The sequence below is a fragment of the Caloenas nicobarica genome, chromosome 1, assembly GCF_036013445.1.
Source record: "Caloenas nicobarica isolate bCalNic1 chromosome 1, bCalNic1.hap1, whole genome shotgun sequence".
Lineage (NCBI taxonomy): Eukaryota > Metazoa > Chordata > Aves > Columbiformes > Columbidae > Caloenas > Caloenas nicobarica.
The window spans coordinates 44,422,181-44,440,965 of record NC_088245.1 but is presented as its reverse complement, the minus strand read 5'-3'; the positions used below and the strand labels follow the sequence as shown (position 1 = coordinate 44,440,965).

The 18,785-nt window shown below is 37.9% G+C and overlaps 1 protein-coding gene across 2 annotated transcripts in view; it reads left to right on the top strand.

The window, feature by feature from the left end:
- The window catches only part of SCYL2 (SCY1 like pseudokinase 2), a 42,972-nt gene that overhangs the window by 7,879 nt on the left and 16,308 nt on the right, over positions 1 to 18,785 (top strand). For both annotated transcript variants that reach the window (XM_065648499.1, XM_065648489.1), the window contains exons 3-9: positions 5,453 to 5,610; positions 10,825 to 10,969; positions 11,564 to 11,713; positions 12,300 to 12,521; positions 13,303 to 13,419; positions 15,666 to 15,791; positions 17,245 to 17,421. In XM_065648499.1, the coding sequence (XP_065504571.1) occupies positions 5,453 to 5,610; positions 10,825 to 10,969; positions 11,564 to 11,713; positions 12,300 to 12,521; positions 13,303 to 13,419; positions 15,666 to 15,791; positions 17,245 to 17,421 (1,095 nt within the window). The remainder of the gene's footprint in view (positions 1 to 5,452; positions 5,611 to 10,824; positions 10,970 to 11,563; positions 11,714 to 12,299; positions 12,522 to 13,302; positions 13,420 to 15,665; positions 15,792 to 17,244; positions 17,422 to 18,785) is intronic.

The window sequence follows — 18,785 nt, the reverse complement described above, 5'->3', positions numbered from 1 at the left end:
ATTTTGTGGTTGGTTTGTTTGTTTGTTTTTTTCTTCCTTATTGTTCTGTGCTTATTCTCTGGCATTATTACTCCACACTGTTAAAAATGTCATTGAAAAAAAGAAGGATTTGAGTTTCTGTAGCATTCATCACTGTAGTGCTTGAATGTTTTACAGGTATTCTTAATGTGCTTTCTCAGTATGCAATGAGATGAATAGGAAGAGGTATTTCTATTTAATTATTATTACGTTTCCACAGCTTTTAGTCTTTCATTTAGAAATACTTTCTAGTTTCGTTTGCATCTTTTCTGACACACAAAGCCAGTGTGTTTCGGAATTCTTGCCTTCCTCTTGGGGGCAGGAGAGAAAGCGTGACGTGCCTTGGTTGCCTACTTGCCTTTTTCTGGTTAGGGGCAAAGGACATCAGGAGCCAGAACAGAAGCGATGGGCACAGCTTGCTAGGAAGCACCAAGGCTCGGTGTACTATTTCTATTTCTTTCCCTTGGTCCTGGCCTTTGTTGATGGATATCAGCAGCACTTTTTTTTCCTTGCATGAGAACAGAGTAGGACTTGCTTTTATTTTTTACTACCTGCTTTCTTAAGATCTGAGGGACTAGAGTGCACTGTCAGCAAGTTTGCTGATGACACCAAACTGGGAGGAGTGGCTGACACGCCAGAAAGCTGTGCTGCCATCCAGTGAGACCTGGACAGGCTGGAGAGTTGGGCGGGGAAAAATTTAATGAAATATAACAAGAGGAAGTGTAGAGTCCTGCATCTGGGCAGGAACAACCCCAGGTTCCAGTATAGGTTGGGGAATGACCTGTTAGAGAGCAGTGTAGGGGAAAGGGACCTGGGGGTCCTGGTGGACAGCAGGATGACCATGAGCCAGCCCTGTGCCCTTGTGGCCAGGAAGGCCAATGGCATCCTGGGGTGTATTAGAAGCGGGGTGGTTAGTAGGTCGAGAGAGGTTCTCCTTCCCCTCTACTCTGCCCTGGTGAGACTGCATCTGGAATATTGTGTCCAGTTCTGGGCCCCTCAGTTCCAGAAGGACAGGGAACTGCTGGAGAGAGTCCAGTGCAGGGCCACAAAGATGATGAAGGGAGTGGAGCATCTGCCTTATGAGGAAAGGCTAAGGGAGCTGGATCTCTTTAGCTTGGAGAAGAGGAGACTGAGGGGTGACCTCATTAATGTTTATAAATATGTAAAGGGTGAGTGTCATGAGGATGGAGCCAGGCTCTTCTCGATGACAACCAATGATAGGACAAGGGGCAGTGGGTACAAACTGGAACACAAGAGGTTGCACTTAAATTTGAGAAGAAACTTCTTCACAGTGAGGGTGCCAGAGCCTGGAACAGGCTGCCCAGGGAGGTTGTGGAGTCTCCTTCTCTGAAGACATTCAAAACCCACCTGGACACCTTCCTGTGTAGCCTCATCTAGGTGTTCCTGCTCCGGTGGGGGGATTGGACTAGATGATCTTTTGAGGTCCCTTCCAATCCCTAACATTCTGTGATTCTCTAATTATTATTTTCTCTTTCTCTTCCCTCCCGCCCTCCCTTTTTTTTAGCATGTGCATTGGCTAAGATTGGAGAAGGATTTTTGCATTCTCTTTGGTTTTTAAGGTGTTTACAACTAAAGACGTGTTTTAAACTGTCAGTGTGTGTTTCAAACTGGTGTGTGTTTCATAAGGAATACAGGAAAGCAAATGGACTGTGTGGTGAGTTGACCCTGACCAGCAACCAAGCACACACACTACTACTCACTCACTTCCCCACCCCCAGCAGGATAGGGGCATTAAATAGGAAGAAGAAAAGCAAGAAAACTCATAGGTTGAGATCTGAAGAGTTTAATAGGTGTGAGAAGAGAGGAGGGAAAAAAGAAGCAAAGCAAATGAAATTGCTCACCACATCCCACAGGCAGACAGATGCTCAGCTAGTCTCCAAACAACAGCCACTTTGGAAGCCAAAACCCTCTCCTTGTTCTGTCCAAGTTTTTATCTCCGAGCATGATGCTGTATGATATGGAATAGCCCTTTGGCCAATCAGGATTAACTGTCCTGGCCATATGCCATCCCAGTCTCCTGCCCACCCACAGTCTGCTCACTGTGGGAAAAGGAAACCCTTGACCCTGTGTAAAGGTTGTTGCTCAACAGCCAAAACATTTGTGTGTTATCAACACTGTTCTAGCCACAAGTCTAAAACACAGCATGGTATGGAATGCTATGGAGAAAGTGAACTCTGTCTCAGCCAAACTCAGTACAAAGGAAAGCTGCCCAAAGAAGCTGAGAAAAGGAAATTGGGGCATTTAATGATTAACACTACAAGGATATAAAACCTTTATGAAGGGTTATGTTAGTGAATACCAGGTCTTTGAGACCATGCTCAGCATGCTTCCCCTGAAATATACAAGCACAATCCAAGAGAGCTGATTTACACTTTCCTGTTCAGTGTCTGAAAGTGTTCTAGATGAGTTAATATGATCGTAGCCCAGTTAAACTATGTCCTTTGTCTTGCATGCTGTGACAGTGCTTACTGCTGTTTGCACAGGTGACATTTAATTCCTTGGCAAAGGCACTGGAGAACTTAAACACTGATCTTTTCAGTGATTCACTTTAAAGTTTCTAAATTATTGGCAGTAAAAGCAGATGTTTTCTGGGAAGATCTTCATCCTGGCACGTATTTACATGGTACACATCATAACAAATGACTGTCTCAGTGTCATCCCTGAGCTTTACCTAACCACTTTGAAGTAAAGCACTTTGCTTAAACATGTGGCAGGTGAGACAAAAGGTGTGAAATAGCTCATCCTTGTGAAAAGAACTGAGATTTAAACTTTGATCTCTTGAGTGCCCAGTCTAGTCCCCTACATACTGGTCCATACTTTCAAACCCAGGGTCGTAGCGTTGCCAACAACACCCTCAGACACATGGTGTGAACTGTGGGGTCGTCCTGTGCAGGGATGGGAGTTGGACTCAAAGATCCTTGTGGGTCCCTTCTAACTCAGGACATGCTATGATTCAATATACTGTGCTGAGCAAGGTGTGTACGCCTCCTATCACATAAAAAAAGAAAATTTGTGTTGTTAAAGGTAAGGGTTGTTTTACCTCTACTTTTTCAGTTTCTTTTTGGAGAGCAGTCATATTTTTTTTAAAATGTATTCTAGTCTTTTTATGTTAAATTTATTTTTATATCACAAAATTGGAATTATGACACAAGCGTAGAACTAAATAACAAGTAGTCATCTGCAGGAAGAAGCCACTTTTCCTTCAAACCTATGGAATGGAATGAAAAAAACAAAGTGGAAGCTCACCTAGAGCTTTTTGTGGAAAGAAGTAGTAGACATGTAAGCCTTTGCAGGCTTTCATCTCAGTGTTTCCATGAAAGTATTATAGTTACGGGAAATGGAATCCCTATCAGCTACAGTCTGTAACCCTCCTTTTTGGGGTTGAATATCAGTTCTTGCAAAACAGAAACACAGGAATAATGTGTTCATAGTCAAAGTTTGACAGCGTTATTTGGTTCGCGCGGCATAAAACCGTTAACACTTTTGAATGTTTCCAAGCACAGTATGTGGTTTTAGTAGTTTTGGTGCACTGAGAGTGTGTTCTATGGCCTGTGACTCAGCTGTCTCTTCATTCTTCTGTACAATAATATCTGATGACTTATGAGGGTTAAGATATTATATTGTTGATATGGAATTCTGCATATAAAAATCAATGTTGACTATGGAATTTAATTTCAGAATGCAATATTTTGAATTATTAATATCAGAACACATTTAACATTTTAGTGTCCATGACAGAGATGACTGTACACTTTCTTCTTGTATCAGATGTGTTACATGAAAATGACAAGTCGTCACACAGCCCAAATTATTTTGATTCTTGACATTCCACAATAAGTCTTCAAAATCAAAGTGATAGCAAACATTTTCACACCTAGAATACTATAATTTCATATACATACTTACTTGTGAGCTAATTTTGGATGTGTAAAAGTTCTGTCAAACTTCAAACAAGCCATGCAGGTTTGCAGCAAGCAGCAACAGAACTTATTTATACCCATCATAAAATATTGAAACCATAGCTGATGTCCCATACTATCCAATTTAAACATTAACTTTCTGATTCTTTTGGCTTGTCATTAAACAGAAGTGCTTTCAGAAGTGCTGCATTAGTTTGAAATTTTGTTATTGGTCACATACTGCTCAATACATTCACACTTTGTACTGGAAAATGTGTGTTTTTTAAATAATGGATATAGTGTATGCCTTCTATCCCCTGTCATTGGTTCCTCCCTGCCTGGTGTCGATGTTAATGTTTGATCCATCACTCTGAAGAGTTGGAGCAGGGAGCTGGAATGAATAGAAGCAGGAAAACTGTGCTTAGTTGAGCTATTAATAGTTGTAGACGTTCACCCTCTAATGGCTTAATGAAACAGGTACCAGCTAAAAAATATAAACCAATTTTTTGTGTATTGTACTGATTATTTTTTTTAAAATCAATGATGTAACTGTTCCTTTGAGATTTTAATTATAGTAATGGTTGTAAAATGTGCAGTAAAAAAGCACAGACATCCTCTTGGGACTGAAAACAGTATTTTCCTATTATTTTCTACTGGTTTCTAACCTTTATTATTATTCATAATGCTGTTGTAAGAGAATAAGAAAGTGTCTATTTCATTATAAAGTTTTTAATTCCTTTTTTCTTCAATTGATTTATTTCTCTTTAACGTCTTCCGAGATGGTGATGTAATCTCATTTTTTATTTCACATCCACCTCTGTAATTTCAAAGTTTCATATAAGTTTCTTCATTTTCTCCCACTCCATTTGCAGAGGTTGGCTGGAAGAACTTTTTTATCTGGTTTTAACATCTATGACATTCCTAAGACTTCTTTTTATACATGTTTAAGCATTAAAAATTCTAAATGTTTTATCACGTGAATGGTCTGATAAGATTAATTGATTCCTGTGACTATGAATTATCTCTCGTGAATGTCAAGTTTAATATAGATCATACTAGTTTGGAGCAGAATGCTGAAACAGGGTCTGGTTTAATAAAGCACCACTGAAATATTTAATGCCAAATGAATGCATATGTGCTCAGAATATTTTAATTCATAGCTGATGTAAATGCTTTCATCTGCTTAAAATCAAGCTGATTTCTGTCCTGTGGATCTGCTGCTTCGTCACTGTGTAGATAGTGGTTATAATTTACATAATACTGTTTATAAGCTAAGGAGCAGTAGTACGTTAACTCTTAAAATATATATTTCAGAGGTTATATACAGTTACCTGTGTGATTATAACTGGGACAAAGTAAGGACAATATGTATATATACATATACACTGAAATACTTATTGCATTGGTGGTATTGTACTGTTCATTCAAAAAATGTGTATGTGTGTATGTAATTGTGTATAGGCTTGTTTTTTGGCTGTGTTATATACCGAGTGAGTTTTGTTACTTATTTCTAGGAAGTAGCAGTTTTTGTCTTTGATAAGAAGCTAATAGACAAGTATCAAAAATTTGAAAAGGATCAGATTATTGATTCTTTAAAACGTGGTGTTCAACAGCTAACCAGGCTTCGACACCCTCGACTACTCACCGTTCAACATCCATTGGAAGAATCCAGGTAAGCTGGAGTAAAGTTGAGAACAGACTTTCTTAATCATTGTTTTGTTTTTGAATGTAAAATACCTGGAAAATTCAACACTACACCTGGTGAAATTCAAGTTTACTATATTTACTTATGTGAGAATGGTATTTATCCCACCCTTAGATTTTTTTTTTTTTTTCTCTCAAGCCATAGGTTGCATTTCTGCTGTGAATCTAGTGAATCCAATTAGTAATCTATTGCATGATCTTTGTCCAGTTGCAGCTATAAAGCTACATGTGACCCCTACAGCATGAGTATTTGGTACTTAAATTAATTTCACTTTTAAAGAACTCTCTTCAAAATAGTTTTCTTTCAAAAGGTTGCTCATGCATTTGTTCCATTTATGAGATGGTGTGTACTTTAGTACATGTGAGACTGGAGATTTTTGGTAGATTGTATGTGTTGTGGCCATGCATGTGTTTGAAAGATCCTCAAATGCCAGTCAAGGGAGACAAAATTCAGTGTGTTTTTGTAGTGCTTATTTGATTTGTGTAAGGTTGGTTGCTAGGAACAGTAATGGGTTAGTCTTATAGATTTATTGTTCAACTCCAGTGATAACAGCACAATAAAATCTAAAAAATAACATGAGGGTTTCACGTTAAAATAGAAAGCTGATCCTGATCCTGCTGAGGAAGATCATAAAGGTTTTAGAGGTTTTTTCCCAAGGTAGTTTTTCTAAATGGTAGCCTAATAAAGACTCACGTACATTACCTTTCAAACTTCTACATTTTTGATTATGTCTGTTAACCTGCATTTTTCCAAATGTACTGGCTTCTAGAAGCTAAGAATACGCTAGGAATGCTTCTTCATCTTTGTGATGCCTACTTTGGGAGAGATTTCTTGGATTAAATGACACTTGCATATTCATATATATCTTTCCTCCAGTACTAAACACATTTTACATTCACAAGAGTTCAGAGTTCAGAGCTATCATTGCCCCTATAGTTCAGTATGCCCTTGCAAAAGCCTAAGAAAGATTAATTAGGTAATTGAAGACAGCTCTCAGTACTTTACAACAGTAAATAAACTATTACATGCTAAAGGGCCTGGGGTCTTCTCAGTCGTGTCTGCAAGTGAATCCCAGAGTATACCCCAGGCTTCTTCCTAAAGTTGTCGCAGTATTTCGATTGACTCAGCAACTACATGTGTAATTATTTTTTTCCCTGACCTCTGCACTTCAGAAGAAAAGGCCGAGTTTCATACCTTGGAGTGCAAAGAAAGCTTTGGTGTTCTTGTGAAGAATTTAAGCCTTTTGAGTAAAATTAACAGTGTAGTTATGTCAGAATTCTCATTCATGAGTTTTTAGTAATGCCTTATGCTTTGCTCCAGTTGTTCTTTCCATACTCAGCACACTTACTGATAGAAACACCAACAGCACAAAACCTGTCCAGTTGCTTGCTGTGCCTGAAAATGATGTAACAATTTTTAGATGGGATTCATAAAAGAAAAGTTTGCTTAGAATATTTGCGTGTGTGACCTTGTGTAAGATTACTTTAGAATTGCAAGTCTTTCCAGAGTGCTTATTCTTGAAGAAATCTGTCCTGGGCTCCTTCTGGCTGGACTGTACCTGGTCTTTTTTTTGTGTCTTCAAAGTAACACACAGTTGGTCGAACTGCTTGCAAGTCACCTTTTATTCTTCCTTTGTGAGGCAAAGGGATACTTGGTGTACCTGCACAGCTGAAGTAGATATAGAAAGAAAAGCCATACATCTCGTGTTGGGAGCTTTTCCACTAATAATAGAATGTTTCTACTCCAAATTATTGGTATCCAGTACAATTGTATTTGATGTATACCTCATAATATGTAATATATATTTATCATTTTACATGCATTTATATAATGAATAATTGTATTTATACTAAATATTTAGTATAGATACAATATATTTACTTACAACTGGTCTTGAATTCCAGTAACAGCACAGATGAGTGATATTATTCTACATTTAACTTGTTATTGGAGAAAAGGATAAAAAAGCCAAATTATAAGTTCACTTATAGTGTCATTATTACCCACTAAAAATAGTAGTAGCGTGAAGAGTCCCAGATACTTAATTTTCTAGACATTCCATCTATTGCAGTTTTTCCCAAAGCATATGCATTTTTGGCCATCACTTTTATTTTTAACTTGTTTCCTTTTTATTACATTACTCTGAATTTCATTTTGCTGTTATTCAGAGAACTGTTAAAGAAGCTGCACTGTATGGCAGACATCAGCTCCTGCAATATTCAGCTGCTTTGATTAAATTTGCTCCATCCTTCTGTTACTCTGGTTTGGATCCTTATTTAACCTAAAGTAAAAAATAAACAGCCATCTCTTTATTTCCTTAAAACAACAGCAGTCAGAGAATTTATGTTATGAAAACCAGTGAATAACTGTTCCCTAGGTATTTTCTATCATCTGTGTCTTAGCCGTAACTAAATGTATAAGCTCTATAGTAAAGTTGAAATCAGACTGAAAATGAAGGACTTTGTCTTTCTGTGTTCTGCTCCTTTCTTGTGATTACTACAGAAACAAGTTCTATAGCCCTTGTTGTGTTAATAGAAACATGAAAGGGATGGTGTTAACAAAGCGGTAGGGAGGAAAGAAAGCAAAAAAATTCTGTTGGGTTGGTTGACACTTAATGAATCTCTGTATTTTAATTTTTGGTTGTTTTTCCTTCAGAAAAGCAGTTTGCCTTAGTTGATGAGGACTGGGTTAGGGAGCATTTAAGCAATCTTGACATCCATAAATCCATGGGTCCAGATGGGATGCACCCGCGGGTGCTGAGGGAGCTGGCTGAAGTCATTGCTGGACCACTCTCTATGATCTTTGCCAAGTCTTGGGAAATGGGAGAGGTGCCTGAGGACTAGAGGAAAGCAAATGTCACTCCAGCCTTCAAAAAGGGCAAGAAGGAGGACCCGGGCAACTATAGACCGGTCAGCCTCACCTCCATCCCTGGGAAAGTGATGGAACACCTTATCCTTGGTGCCATCTTAAGACATATCAAGGATAAGAGGGTCATCAGGGACAGTCAACATGGCTTCACCAAGGGGAAGTCGTGTTTGACCAACCTCATAGCCTTTTATGAAGACGTAACAAGGTGGATTGGCGATGGCAGAGCAGTGGAAGTGGTCTACCTTGACTTCAGCAAAGCATTTGACACCGTCTCCCACAGCATCCTCACAGCTAAACTGAGGAAGTGTGGACTGGACGATCGGGTAGTGAGGTGGACCGCCAACTGGCTGAAGGAAAGAAGCCAGAGAGTCGTGGTCGATGGGGCGGAGTCTAGTTGGAGGCCTGTATCTGGTGGAGTGCCTCAAGGGTCAGTACTGGGACCAGTATTGTTCAATATATTCATCAACGACTTGGATGAGGGAATTGAGTGTACTATCAGCAAGTTTGCTGATGACACCAAACTGGGAGGAGTGGCTGACACGCTAGAAAGCTGTGCTGCCATCCAGCGAGATCTGGACAGGCTGGAGAGTTGGGCGGGGAAAAAATTAATGAAATATAACAAGGGCAAGTGTAGAGTCTTGCATCTGGGCAGGAACAACCCCAGGTTCCAGTATAGGTTGGGGAATGACCTATTAGAGAGCAGTGTAGGGGAAAGGGACCTGGGGGTCCTGGTGGACAGCAGGATGACCATGAGCCAGCACTGTGCCCTTGTGGCCAGGAAGGCCAATGGCATCCTGGGGTGTATTAGAAGCGGGGTGGTTAGTAGGTCGAGAGAGGTTCTCTTTCCCCTCTACTCTGCCCTGGTGAGACGTCATCTGGAATATTGTGTCCAGTTCTGGGCCCCTCAGTTCCAGAAGGACAGGGAACTGCTGGAGAGAGTCCAGTGCAGGGCCACAAAGATGATGAAGGGAGTGGAGCATCTGCCTTATGAGGAAAGGCTGAGGGAGCTGGGTCTCTTTAGCTTGGAGAAGAGGAGACTGAGGGGTGACCCCATTAATGTTTATAAATATGTAAAGGGTGAGTGTCATGAGGATGGAGCCAGGCTCTTCTTGGTGACAACCAACAGTAAGACAAGGGGTAATGGGTTCAAGCTGGAACACAAGAGGTTCCACTTAAATATGAGAAGAAACTTCTTCTCAGTGAGGGTGCCAGAGCCTGGAACAGGCTGCCCAGGGAGGTTATGGAGTCTTCTTGTCTGGAGACATTCAAAACCCGCCTGGACGCCTTCCTGTGTAACCTCATGTAGTTGTTCCTGCTCCGGCAGGGGGACTGGACTAGATGATCTTTTGAGGTCCCTTCCAATCCCTAACATTCTGTGAATCTGTGATAAAACTGAAGTAGAACTAAAATCTGGATGAGTAATATTTTACTGCAGAGAGCAAGCATGTTAATTGTTGAGATACATGAAAACCGTGCGGTAGATTCATGGTGAGACATTGTGTCTTCTGTGATATTTTTAAGCTATGAACACAAAGTTAGGCTTCTGTCTTCTTGCCTGTAACTTTATTATTCAAAAATGTATCTTTATGACTGTTACTCAGTCTCAGTTTTCTGTGTTCATAATGATGCAGTATTTAGTGTTCTCATGAAGTATTAATCCTCAAACCAAATGTGTGCTACCAGTCATGTAATGCTTTCTCCAAAAAAACTTTAAAACAATCAAGAAGTGAGGTGCAATGACTGTCCAGGGCCTCCAGCGCTACGCAGATGACTATGAAGAATGTAGATATAAAGAATAACTATATTACGTCAAGTTTGTGAAACTGAGATGTACATTGTTTCAGGACTTGGAAATTTGAAATTTTGAAGCACAGTGTTACAGTGAGTAATTTCCACACTTTATGTGCAGAAGTTTGTTTCATCTGTGCTTTTCAAACACTGTTAACACAAAAATGCATAAACAAGACCTGTAGTTTTTCGTAAAGAAAACAATAGATAAAATAATTTAGGAAACAGTCACTTCATATGCAAACTGCAGTTCACACAACAAGCATATTTGTCTTTGCACCTCTTATTTTCTATTCATTTGCTGATTTCTATATTTGTATGTTTTTTGGTTACTTCAGATATTTGTATATTTCTCTGTAGTATAGTATTACCTATAATGATTCAAAACCTGAACTATAACATGTTTTTCGGTAACAGCAAGTGCTCTGGTAATGTATAATATGGTGTCTATATGGTTCTTTATTTGCAGTCAAGAGATTGATTATGTTTATTTACAAACAATGTTTATATGTATTTCCTCTATAGAGATTGTTTGGCATTTTGTACAGAACCAGTCTGTGCAAGTTTAGCTAATGTTCTTGGCAGCTGGGACAACCTACCTTCTCCTTTACCATCTGACATTAAAGAATACAAACTTTATGATGTGGAGACCAAATATGGTTTGCTTCAGGTATGACACAGGTTCTCCTTATAATTTTTGAGTGCTTTTAGTATTAATGCTTGTTCTATGAAGTTTATAAACTGCCAAAGTTTTGTCTGCCTATAGTAAATCAAATAATTGGGAAGTGAGAAATGATAGTGCTCTAAGCACTATAGGAGAGAGTGAACACTGGAGATTCTGAGTTGCTACTGTTTTTGCTTATTCTGACATGGAAAATAAGAAATTGAATGAATTTTTATTTGCCATATAAATGTCTGTGCTACAGCTGTCTGTCCCATGTGTGAATCTTTTCTTTACCTTCTGTGGATGAACAGTACCTCCCAGGTTTTATTTGGTGAATATGTTGATCAATTTTGGAAAGCATTTTTGTCTTATGCTGTGATAATTAATTTAATTGACATTAGTAATCTCATCTGCTGATTGTCCATCTGTCTTTAATTTTGTCCATACATAATTTTTAAGACATAGCATAGATAGTGCTGAAAACTTGTTTCTTAGTTAACTTACCAATTTAACTGTGACCACAGGAACAGAATTTTTGTAAATGTCTTACAGGATATTTGGGGAAATATTTAACTTGCAATAATAATCTTCTATTAACAGGTTTCTGAAGGCTTGTCATTTTTGCATAGCAGTGTGAAGATGGTCCATGGCAATATTACTCCTGAAAATATAATTTTGAATAAGAGTGGAGCATGGAAAATTATGGGCTTCGATTTTTGTATCCAGTCAACAAATCCATCTGAACAGGAGGTAATACATCTTTATATTTATCATAATTAAATTTCAAATTCAGATCTTTGCCTGAAACCAGTTTCATGACCATGCATTTCAGTACAGAATCATTCACCTCTATATTTTGTTGGCAGGAATTTTGAACAGGTCTGGACTGAAGTGATGCCTTCGGTCATCACAGAGGAGCCTGAGTTGATTCAGTGGAGTCAAAATAGACTAGTGATGGTTTCAGACAGAGGCTGAAGCCTGTGCCACTTCTGCTCACCTGCATGTTGGATGACACGCAAAGCTACATAATTTAGTCTGTTGCATCCACTCAGTGTCTGGTCGCTACCTCCTAAAATGAATTCCCATCATAGCCCATGTTTCCCCCTTACAGGAGTGCTTTAATTTTACGTTACACTTCCCAGTTCTAATATTCAGACTTAGCTGCATCAGCTAATCACTGCAAGTTTCAAACACAGATTCTTAACAGTTTTTCTGTACTCTGTTTCTGTTTCATTCATAGTTGAATTTGAGTGGATTAATTATTTTTGCTGCTCAATTTTCTTATATAAAATGTTCTTTAAAAATCCCTAATAAACGTACTTTCTTTTACTTGTAGCCAAAGTTCCCTTGTAAGGAATGGGATCCGAACTTGCCATCCTTGTGTCTTCCAAATCCTGAATACCTGGCACCAGAATATATTCTCTCTGTGAGCTGTGAGACAGCCAGTGATATGTACTCTCTAGGAGCTGTTATGTATGCAGTCTTTAATAAAGGGAAACCGATTTTTGAGGTCAACAAGCAGGATATTTACAAAAGCTTTAGCAGACAGCTGGATCAGGTATTTGTTCTACTTGTGACTATTATTCATTGATTTTCATATTTGAAAACATAATCTGATAATGGTGTCTTACCTTGCATGCTGTCTTTATAACAAAAAGAAGAATCCTAGCAAAATATGGGAAATAAAAATAGGTGTAGAGAAGGTTACATATACCAGCTTTATAAATTACAAATTTCATTTTTCACCTGGTTTCTCTGTAAACCTGTTGAATGCTGGTCTTGTGGAATAAATACGTGTTGGGGTGAACAGTGTGAAACCCAAGGCAGTGAATGACTTATGTAGGAAAGCTGAAGATGGCTGAGTTTAGAGTGATTTGATCACTTGACATTGCAATTGGTATCCACTTAGCTATTTCACGTGCTTTGTGGACAATGAATATTAACAGAATATTAGCAGAAGACAGTGACCTGGGTCAGCTGACATAATGTACATTCATATGCAAGTTTCCTTTGTTGTAACTTCTTCGGGTGCCCATTGCCTTAGTTGTGTGTACTGTATTTTAATGTGTGTAGACAACACCTCAGATACTAACATGTACCTGTTTAAAAATGCTGAGTTTGTGTTGTCTGATAACCTGAACAAAATGAGAGGCTGGAAATCGGGGAATGTGACCTGACAGGTGGACTGTTGGGAGAGAGAGAGAAGACTATGAGGGATCAGAAGCAAATGGGTTATAAAAGGGGAGAAGGGAGGGATGTAAAGTCCTATTGTATATTGGAAATATTTATATGCAGGATTTTCTGACTTCATGGTGTATGTGCTTAAATTACTTAAACAGCTGAGCCGTTTAAGTTCCAGTACTCTTCAGAATATACCAGAGGAGGTGCGTGAACATGTAAAGCTACTCTTAAATGTAGCTCCAGCAGTCAGACCAGACGCAGATCAAATGACTAAGGTCAGTTCATGGAAAATACAGTACTCATAGGAAAGAGGGAATATAATATTTGATTTGTAGAAACAACGGAGTTATTTTAAAGTGTTTTCCTGTTAATCATTTTTGTTGAAATATGAAATATTTTTAGACTGTTTTGGAAATAATGATGTTAGTTGATGCCGAAAGTTGTCCTTATGCTGACCTCTCTTAGCACGGAAGAAGTGGGTGCTAAGACAGAATTTAGAATAATAATTCAGCACAACACTATTTTATAGCTTTCCAATTAATTTGGAAGCATTTTCTGTGCTGTGTGTTTATACAGTTCAGTCTTTAAAACTGTATTGGAAGGATTTTAAAGCCATAAAATGATAAAGGGCAATAAATGTAAGGATTGACTTTTGTCTTATGATTTTCAGTGTATTCATAAAAAGGCAGACAAATAGCTTAAAATACAGTTGGAGCTTACTTGCCATAATAAAGCAAAAATTAATTGCAAGTAAGATAACTTAAGTTTTAATTTGACAAACTCTTCCTCCACTTTCCTATGTGAAAGTAGAACTTAAAAGCATGCTTCTTCCTTTGTCTTACACCCTGTCTTCCCATATCTGATAGCCTTTCAGGTTCCTGCCTATAGATTTGCTTAGCTAAACAATTTTCTTCTTTTCCTGTCATATAAAAAGATGGTATGGAGAGAGAGAAATAAGTGTCTTAACAGTTGGAAGAAATAGTGAGTGAAGAAGGGAGGGAGAAACAGGTAATGGTTCTGCCAACGTATATGCTGAAAGATGGGAAGTGAGGAAATTGTCAAATATTACTCAGGTATCAACTCACTTGTCTCAAGGACTGCAGCAAATTAATCTGTAAATGGTCGTATTAAGCAGCATAGTTTTATAAAGATGTTAAGTCTTTTTTACCATATCTGCACTGCAGACTGAATAGTATGGTAGAGTTATTAGAGCTTTAGTTCTAAAAGTGGTTTGTTATGGCCAGCATGGCATGAACTAAAACGAAGCTTGACATGGGCAGGTTTACCGTACTAGTTTTAACTAGTTTGTGTTAACCTATGTAGAATTCCATGATCACATGCATTTTTGTGTGTGATCTAGAAGACAGAACTGGAGTGCAGACTAGCTTCAATTCTCTGCTGATAGTTTCTTTTCTTCTGTATTACCCTACTCCAATCTGCTTTTCTGATTCTTTTCTTCTTTATTGCTCTACTCTTATCAGCTTCTCTTTCTGCCCTACAGCAGAGCTTTTAAAAATGCTTTTATATCCTTTTTGCACAAATTTTTCAACTGAAAACAAGTTTCTAAATAATCTGAAAGACCATGCTTTGTCTTTAACTGTTGTGGGCCTGTGAGGTTTGATAGATCCCTCCCTAAAACTGAGAGCTAGCAGGATGGAGGAATCTTACCCCTGCAAGTTTTCAAATGCAGAACTTTTCATTCCAGTCTGTGTAGATCTTGTGTAGGCACTCTTCTACTCTTTTTGTTCATCTGCTAACTCAAAGCTGAATATTTGGGGATGGATTTTTCTATAAACAATCTTGTTATAATTATGTGTTTCTATCAGTCTTTCATTAATGATGAAGCAGCTTTACCAGTATTAGTGTCACATACCATGGCTATAGGTGAAAGCCCCTGGTATTTTTTTGGTGCTGTTTTTATAAGCCTGGTCTATGTATATATATAGTTACACAAAACTTAAGAAGGCCTGTGCCCTCTTTGCTGAAGTAATGCAAACATGGGAGATCATGTGAGAAATCATAGTGGACAGGATTTACAAGTGGATCTGAATATTGGAGAGAAATTTATATAATTACACACGTATTGCATATAAATGCTTGTTGCAAGTTCCCAGGGGTGGTAGCCAGATCTGGATGGCCTAGCAGGTAATGCCTTTTTGTAATAGTAAATAGCATAATTATTCCTAGGAGAACTTCTATTCAAGATTTTTACTTTTAATTCATTTTTTTTTGTAGACAAAACGTTATTTCGTATACAATGAGTTAACTTAGATGCCTATAACGTGCATGGATTTCTTTAAAATGCTAGGAAAATTCCATCTTCATAATCAAAGTTTAGCCGTGAATATTATGCTACTTAGTATGTAAAAATGTACTTTTCTAATTGTTAGTCGCAGGTACATCATTGTAAAGGTTTGCTATAGGGCATTGAGAAGGTAAATAGATATCTATATTATGGAATCTTTGTAACAGTGTCAGTGCTATCTCCCTCCAGGTCACAAGCTTTTAATCTTATTTTTAGATACCATTCTTCGATGATGTAGGAGCAATGACGCTTCAGTATTTTGATTCATTATTTCAAAGGGATAACCTTCAGAAATCACAGTTTTTTAAAGGACTACCAAAGGTTCTGCCGAAACTACCTAAGGTATGTCTGTACGATGTCTTGAAATAGTGCATTTTAAAATATGTGAATACCTGTTAGCATTCTGAATCTGGGAACACTGGACTTTGTGTAGCATTGTACCATAACAGACTACTGTGAGATCGTCAGAGTAGTAGGAAAGAAGGGAAGATTAGAAAATAATTGCGGTGGAAATATTCCTCAGCTACCAATAATTCTTTAAATGCAAGATGTCAAATTGTGCTATCAGGATGTGTAAGGAACCATCATTTGCATGTCCTCTTGTAGTTCATCCCACTTTGAAAGGGAGTTGTTTTCTCTCCACTTACAAGTCTTTCTCTTTGTTTCCAGATGCTATCGTAGCTCTTTGAAGTCATCTCACCACCTTTTCTCCCAATAAGATTGCTTTAAGCTTTTTCGTAGCAAGGCAGTACTTTAAAATGTTGAATAATGCAAAGCTTCCATCACTCAACAGAGTGCTTTCTTGTGCTAGCAGTGCCCAAAAATCTCAAAGGCAAATGCCTGTCATTACAGATTTCACCTGTGTAGTGTTAGACTCTATGTCTAGACTGACTTCCTTTCCTTTTGTCGTATCCTTTAATTTAAATAAGGCATAATACATATGTGATAGAAAAATAATATTAATTTAAAACATAATAAAATAGCTGAGCTTCTCAACCATTGCATTAAACGTCTTTATTTTGAATTCTATTTTGAACTACACAGTGCAGAATTCAGACTTCATGTTTAATGTTCATTTTAATTTAGTAATTTTTTACTTTGATCAGAAATCGTTGATGCTTTGAATTCGGAAATAGATGAGATGTATTTCATCTAAATTTAGACAGCCATTGACTGACCTAATCATCTTCAGGGAATTCATTTTTTTTTTTCTATCTTGAAAGTATATTTTATGAGGAAAGGGACTGTGCCCTTGAACTGTGTATTTCTCTTTATTGACTTTAAAAGCATTTAAGGATGTCTAGCTCTACAGTACAGTGTAAATACCTGTTTTTTCAGCAGAATCCCATTTAGGGAATGCACTTGGAGTTTTACAGGGAGGTGTAGTAGGATTGTGTCAGTAAGTGATGTTGTACTGAAAAACTGATGACTTTTTGGGAGTGGTAGCATCTTTTTTAAGGGTATTTTTTAAAGAAAGTGTATAGAATAAGGTTTTTGTAATTCAGATATGTGACTAGAAGCCGTATTTTCTGTACAGTTAATTGCTTTTTGTTGACCTTCACAGTTGTTATAGTCTCCAGTTATGTTTGGAGTGAAAACAGGGAAAAGTGAGCAAAGTAGCACAGTTTAAATTACCTAGAGTATATGGTGAAGATAAGAGTTCAAACTTGAAAATTGTCTATCTGCTTTTTTGTAAATATCAGGTTAATACAGTAGCTGTTGAGCTGGCACAGTGGTATCTTACTGCAGTGCAGTGCGATGTCATGCGTGCTTGTTTTTTTTTTTTTTCTTTTAGCGTGTTATAATTCAGCGAATTTTGCCTTGCTTGACTTCTGAATTTGTGAATCCCGATATGGTACCCTTTGTCTTGCCTAATGTTCTCCTCATCGCTGAGGAATGCACCAAAGAAGAATATATCAGGCTTATTCTGCCTGATCTTGGTCCTGTTTTCAAGCAGCAAGAACCAATCCAGGTATGCTAATATTTTTCAGATTACACTTTTTCTCTTCAGTATCTTTTTTCCCTGAAAAATGTCTAATTTTTTTATTTCCCCTTCCAGCTTCACACAGATTGTCCAACCTGCTCTGTAGTTATCCAAGCAGTCAGTCTTGATCCATACAATTTTTTTTTCCAGGAAATTCACAAAGCCTCTACCCGTGCTTTTTTTAGATGGGTTTTCTGAGGGTATATTTGCATTTATAGATGAGATTAGATTAGCAAAAAAAGGAAACGTTTAATTTACCACTCAATTCTTATCTTGGGTTGGTTGTAGAAGGTATATTTGTAAGCGTTTTATCACTTACCTAGCCCATCTGAACAGGGTTGTACAGGACAATATTCACACATATTCTACTAGTAGCTGAACCAATTATTTTTTTTTTCTTGTATCCAGATTGCTGACACTGGGATCATGAGGTGGAAAAGCTGTAACTTTGACACTCTCAGAAGTGCTGTTTCTTGATGATAATAAAATAGTGTTTATTTGATATTGTTTACATACATAAAAGTAGTAAGACAGCATTACTGTAGAGGAGCAAAACATTTGCATCCTTTAGTCAACACCATGTGCATGATGATTCCTGAGTATTCTGTCACCAGGTTAGGCATTGTGCCTCCATAGATAAAAGGCAGCTACGCATTCCTTCTACCTCACCTCGTTTTATTGCTGGATGCTATTTCTCTGCAGAGCACTTAAGGGGCAGGATAGACATAGGAATGAACAAGTAGACCTTTTATTTTTGGGTTTCAGAAAACCAGATCAGAGAACTCTCGTTATACTGGGAAGGGAAGAAAGGGGACAATTGTATAACTGAGAATACCGCAGAAATGTTCTTTACTTTTGGATCACTGGGGCTTTCTGTTAGCTTCGTTGTTTTCTTGAAAAAATTAAACATCTAACCAACCAAAAGCCACTGAACATCTTATTTGTGCTATTTCGCCCTAAAAGGTAACATTGTCTTTTGCTACCATTAACATCAGATTTGTGAGACAATCCTCACTGCAAAAAGTTTGTTTCAAAGTTATATCTGGAGCATAGTGGGCACAAAAGCTGTTTGATTTCTTGAGAAATGAGGGAAGGAAAACAAAAATGTCAGGTCAGCTCACAAAAAGTGAGCTTTGTGAAGTTTTTCTGTAGCTTTCTAGATACTGTATATTAAATTCTGATGCTGACATTTTTAATGCACACTAAGTACTAGATGGCTTATTCCACTAGTATTTCTATGGTCTTTTTCATATGGGAAAGTTTGTTTAAGCAATCTGGGACAAGTTTTCAAAGTTAATATACCAGGAATTGAGGAAAAAAAAATATAAAGGTCCAGAATGCCAGAGGACAGA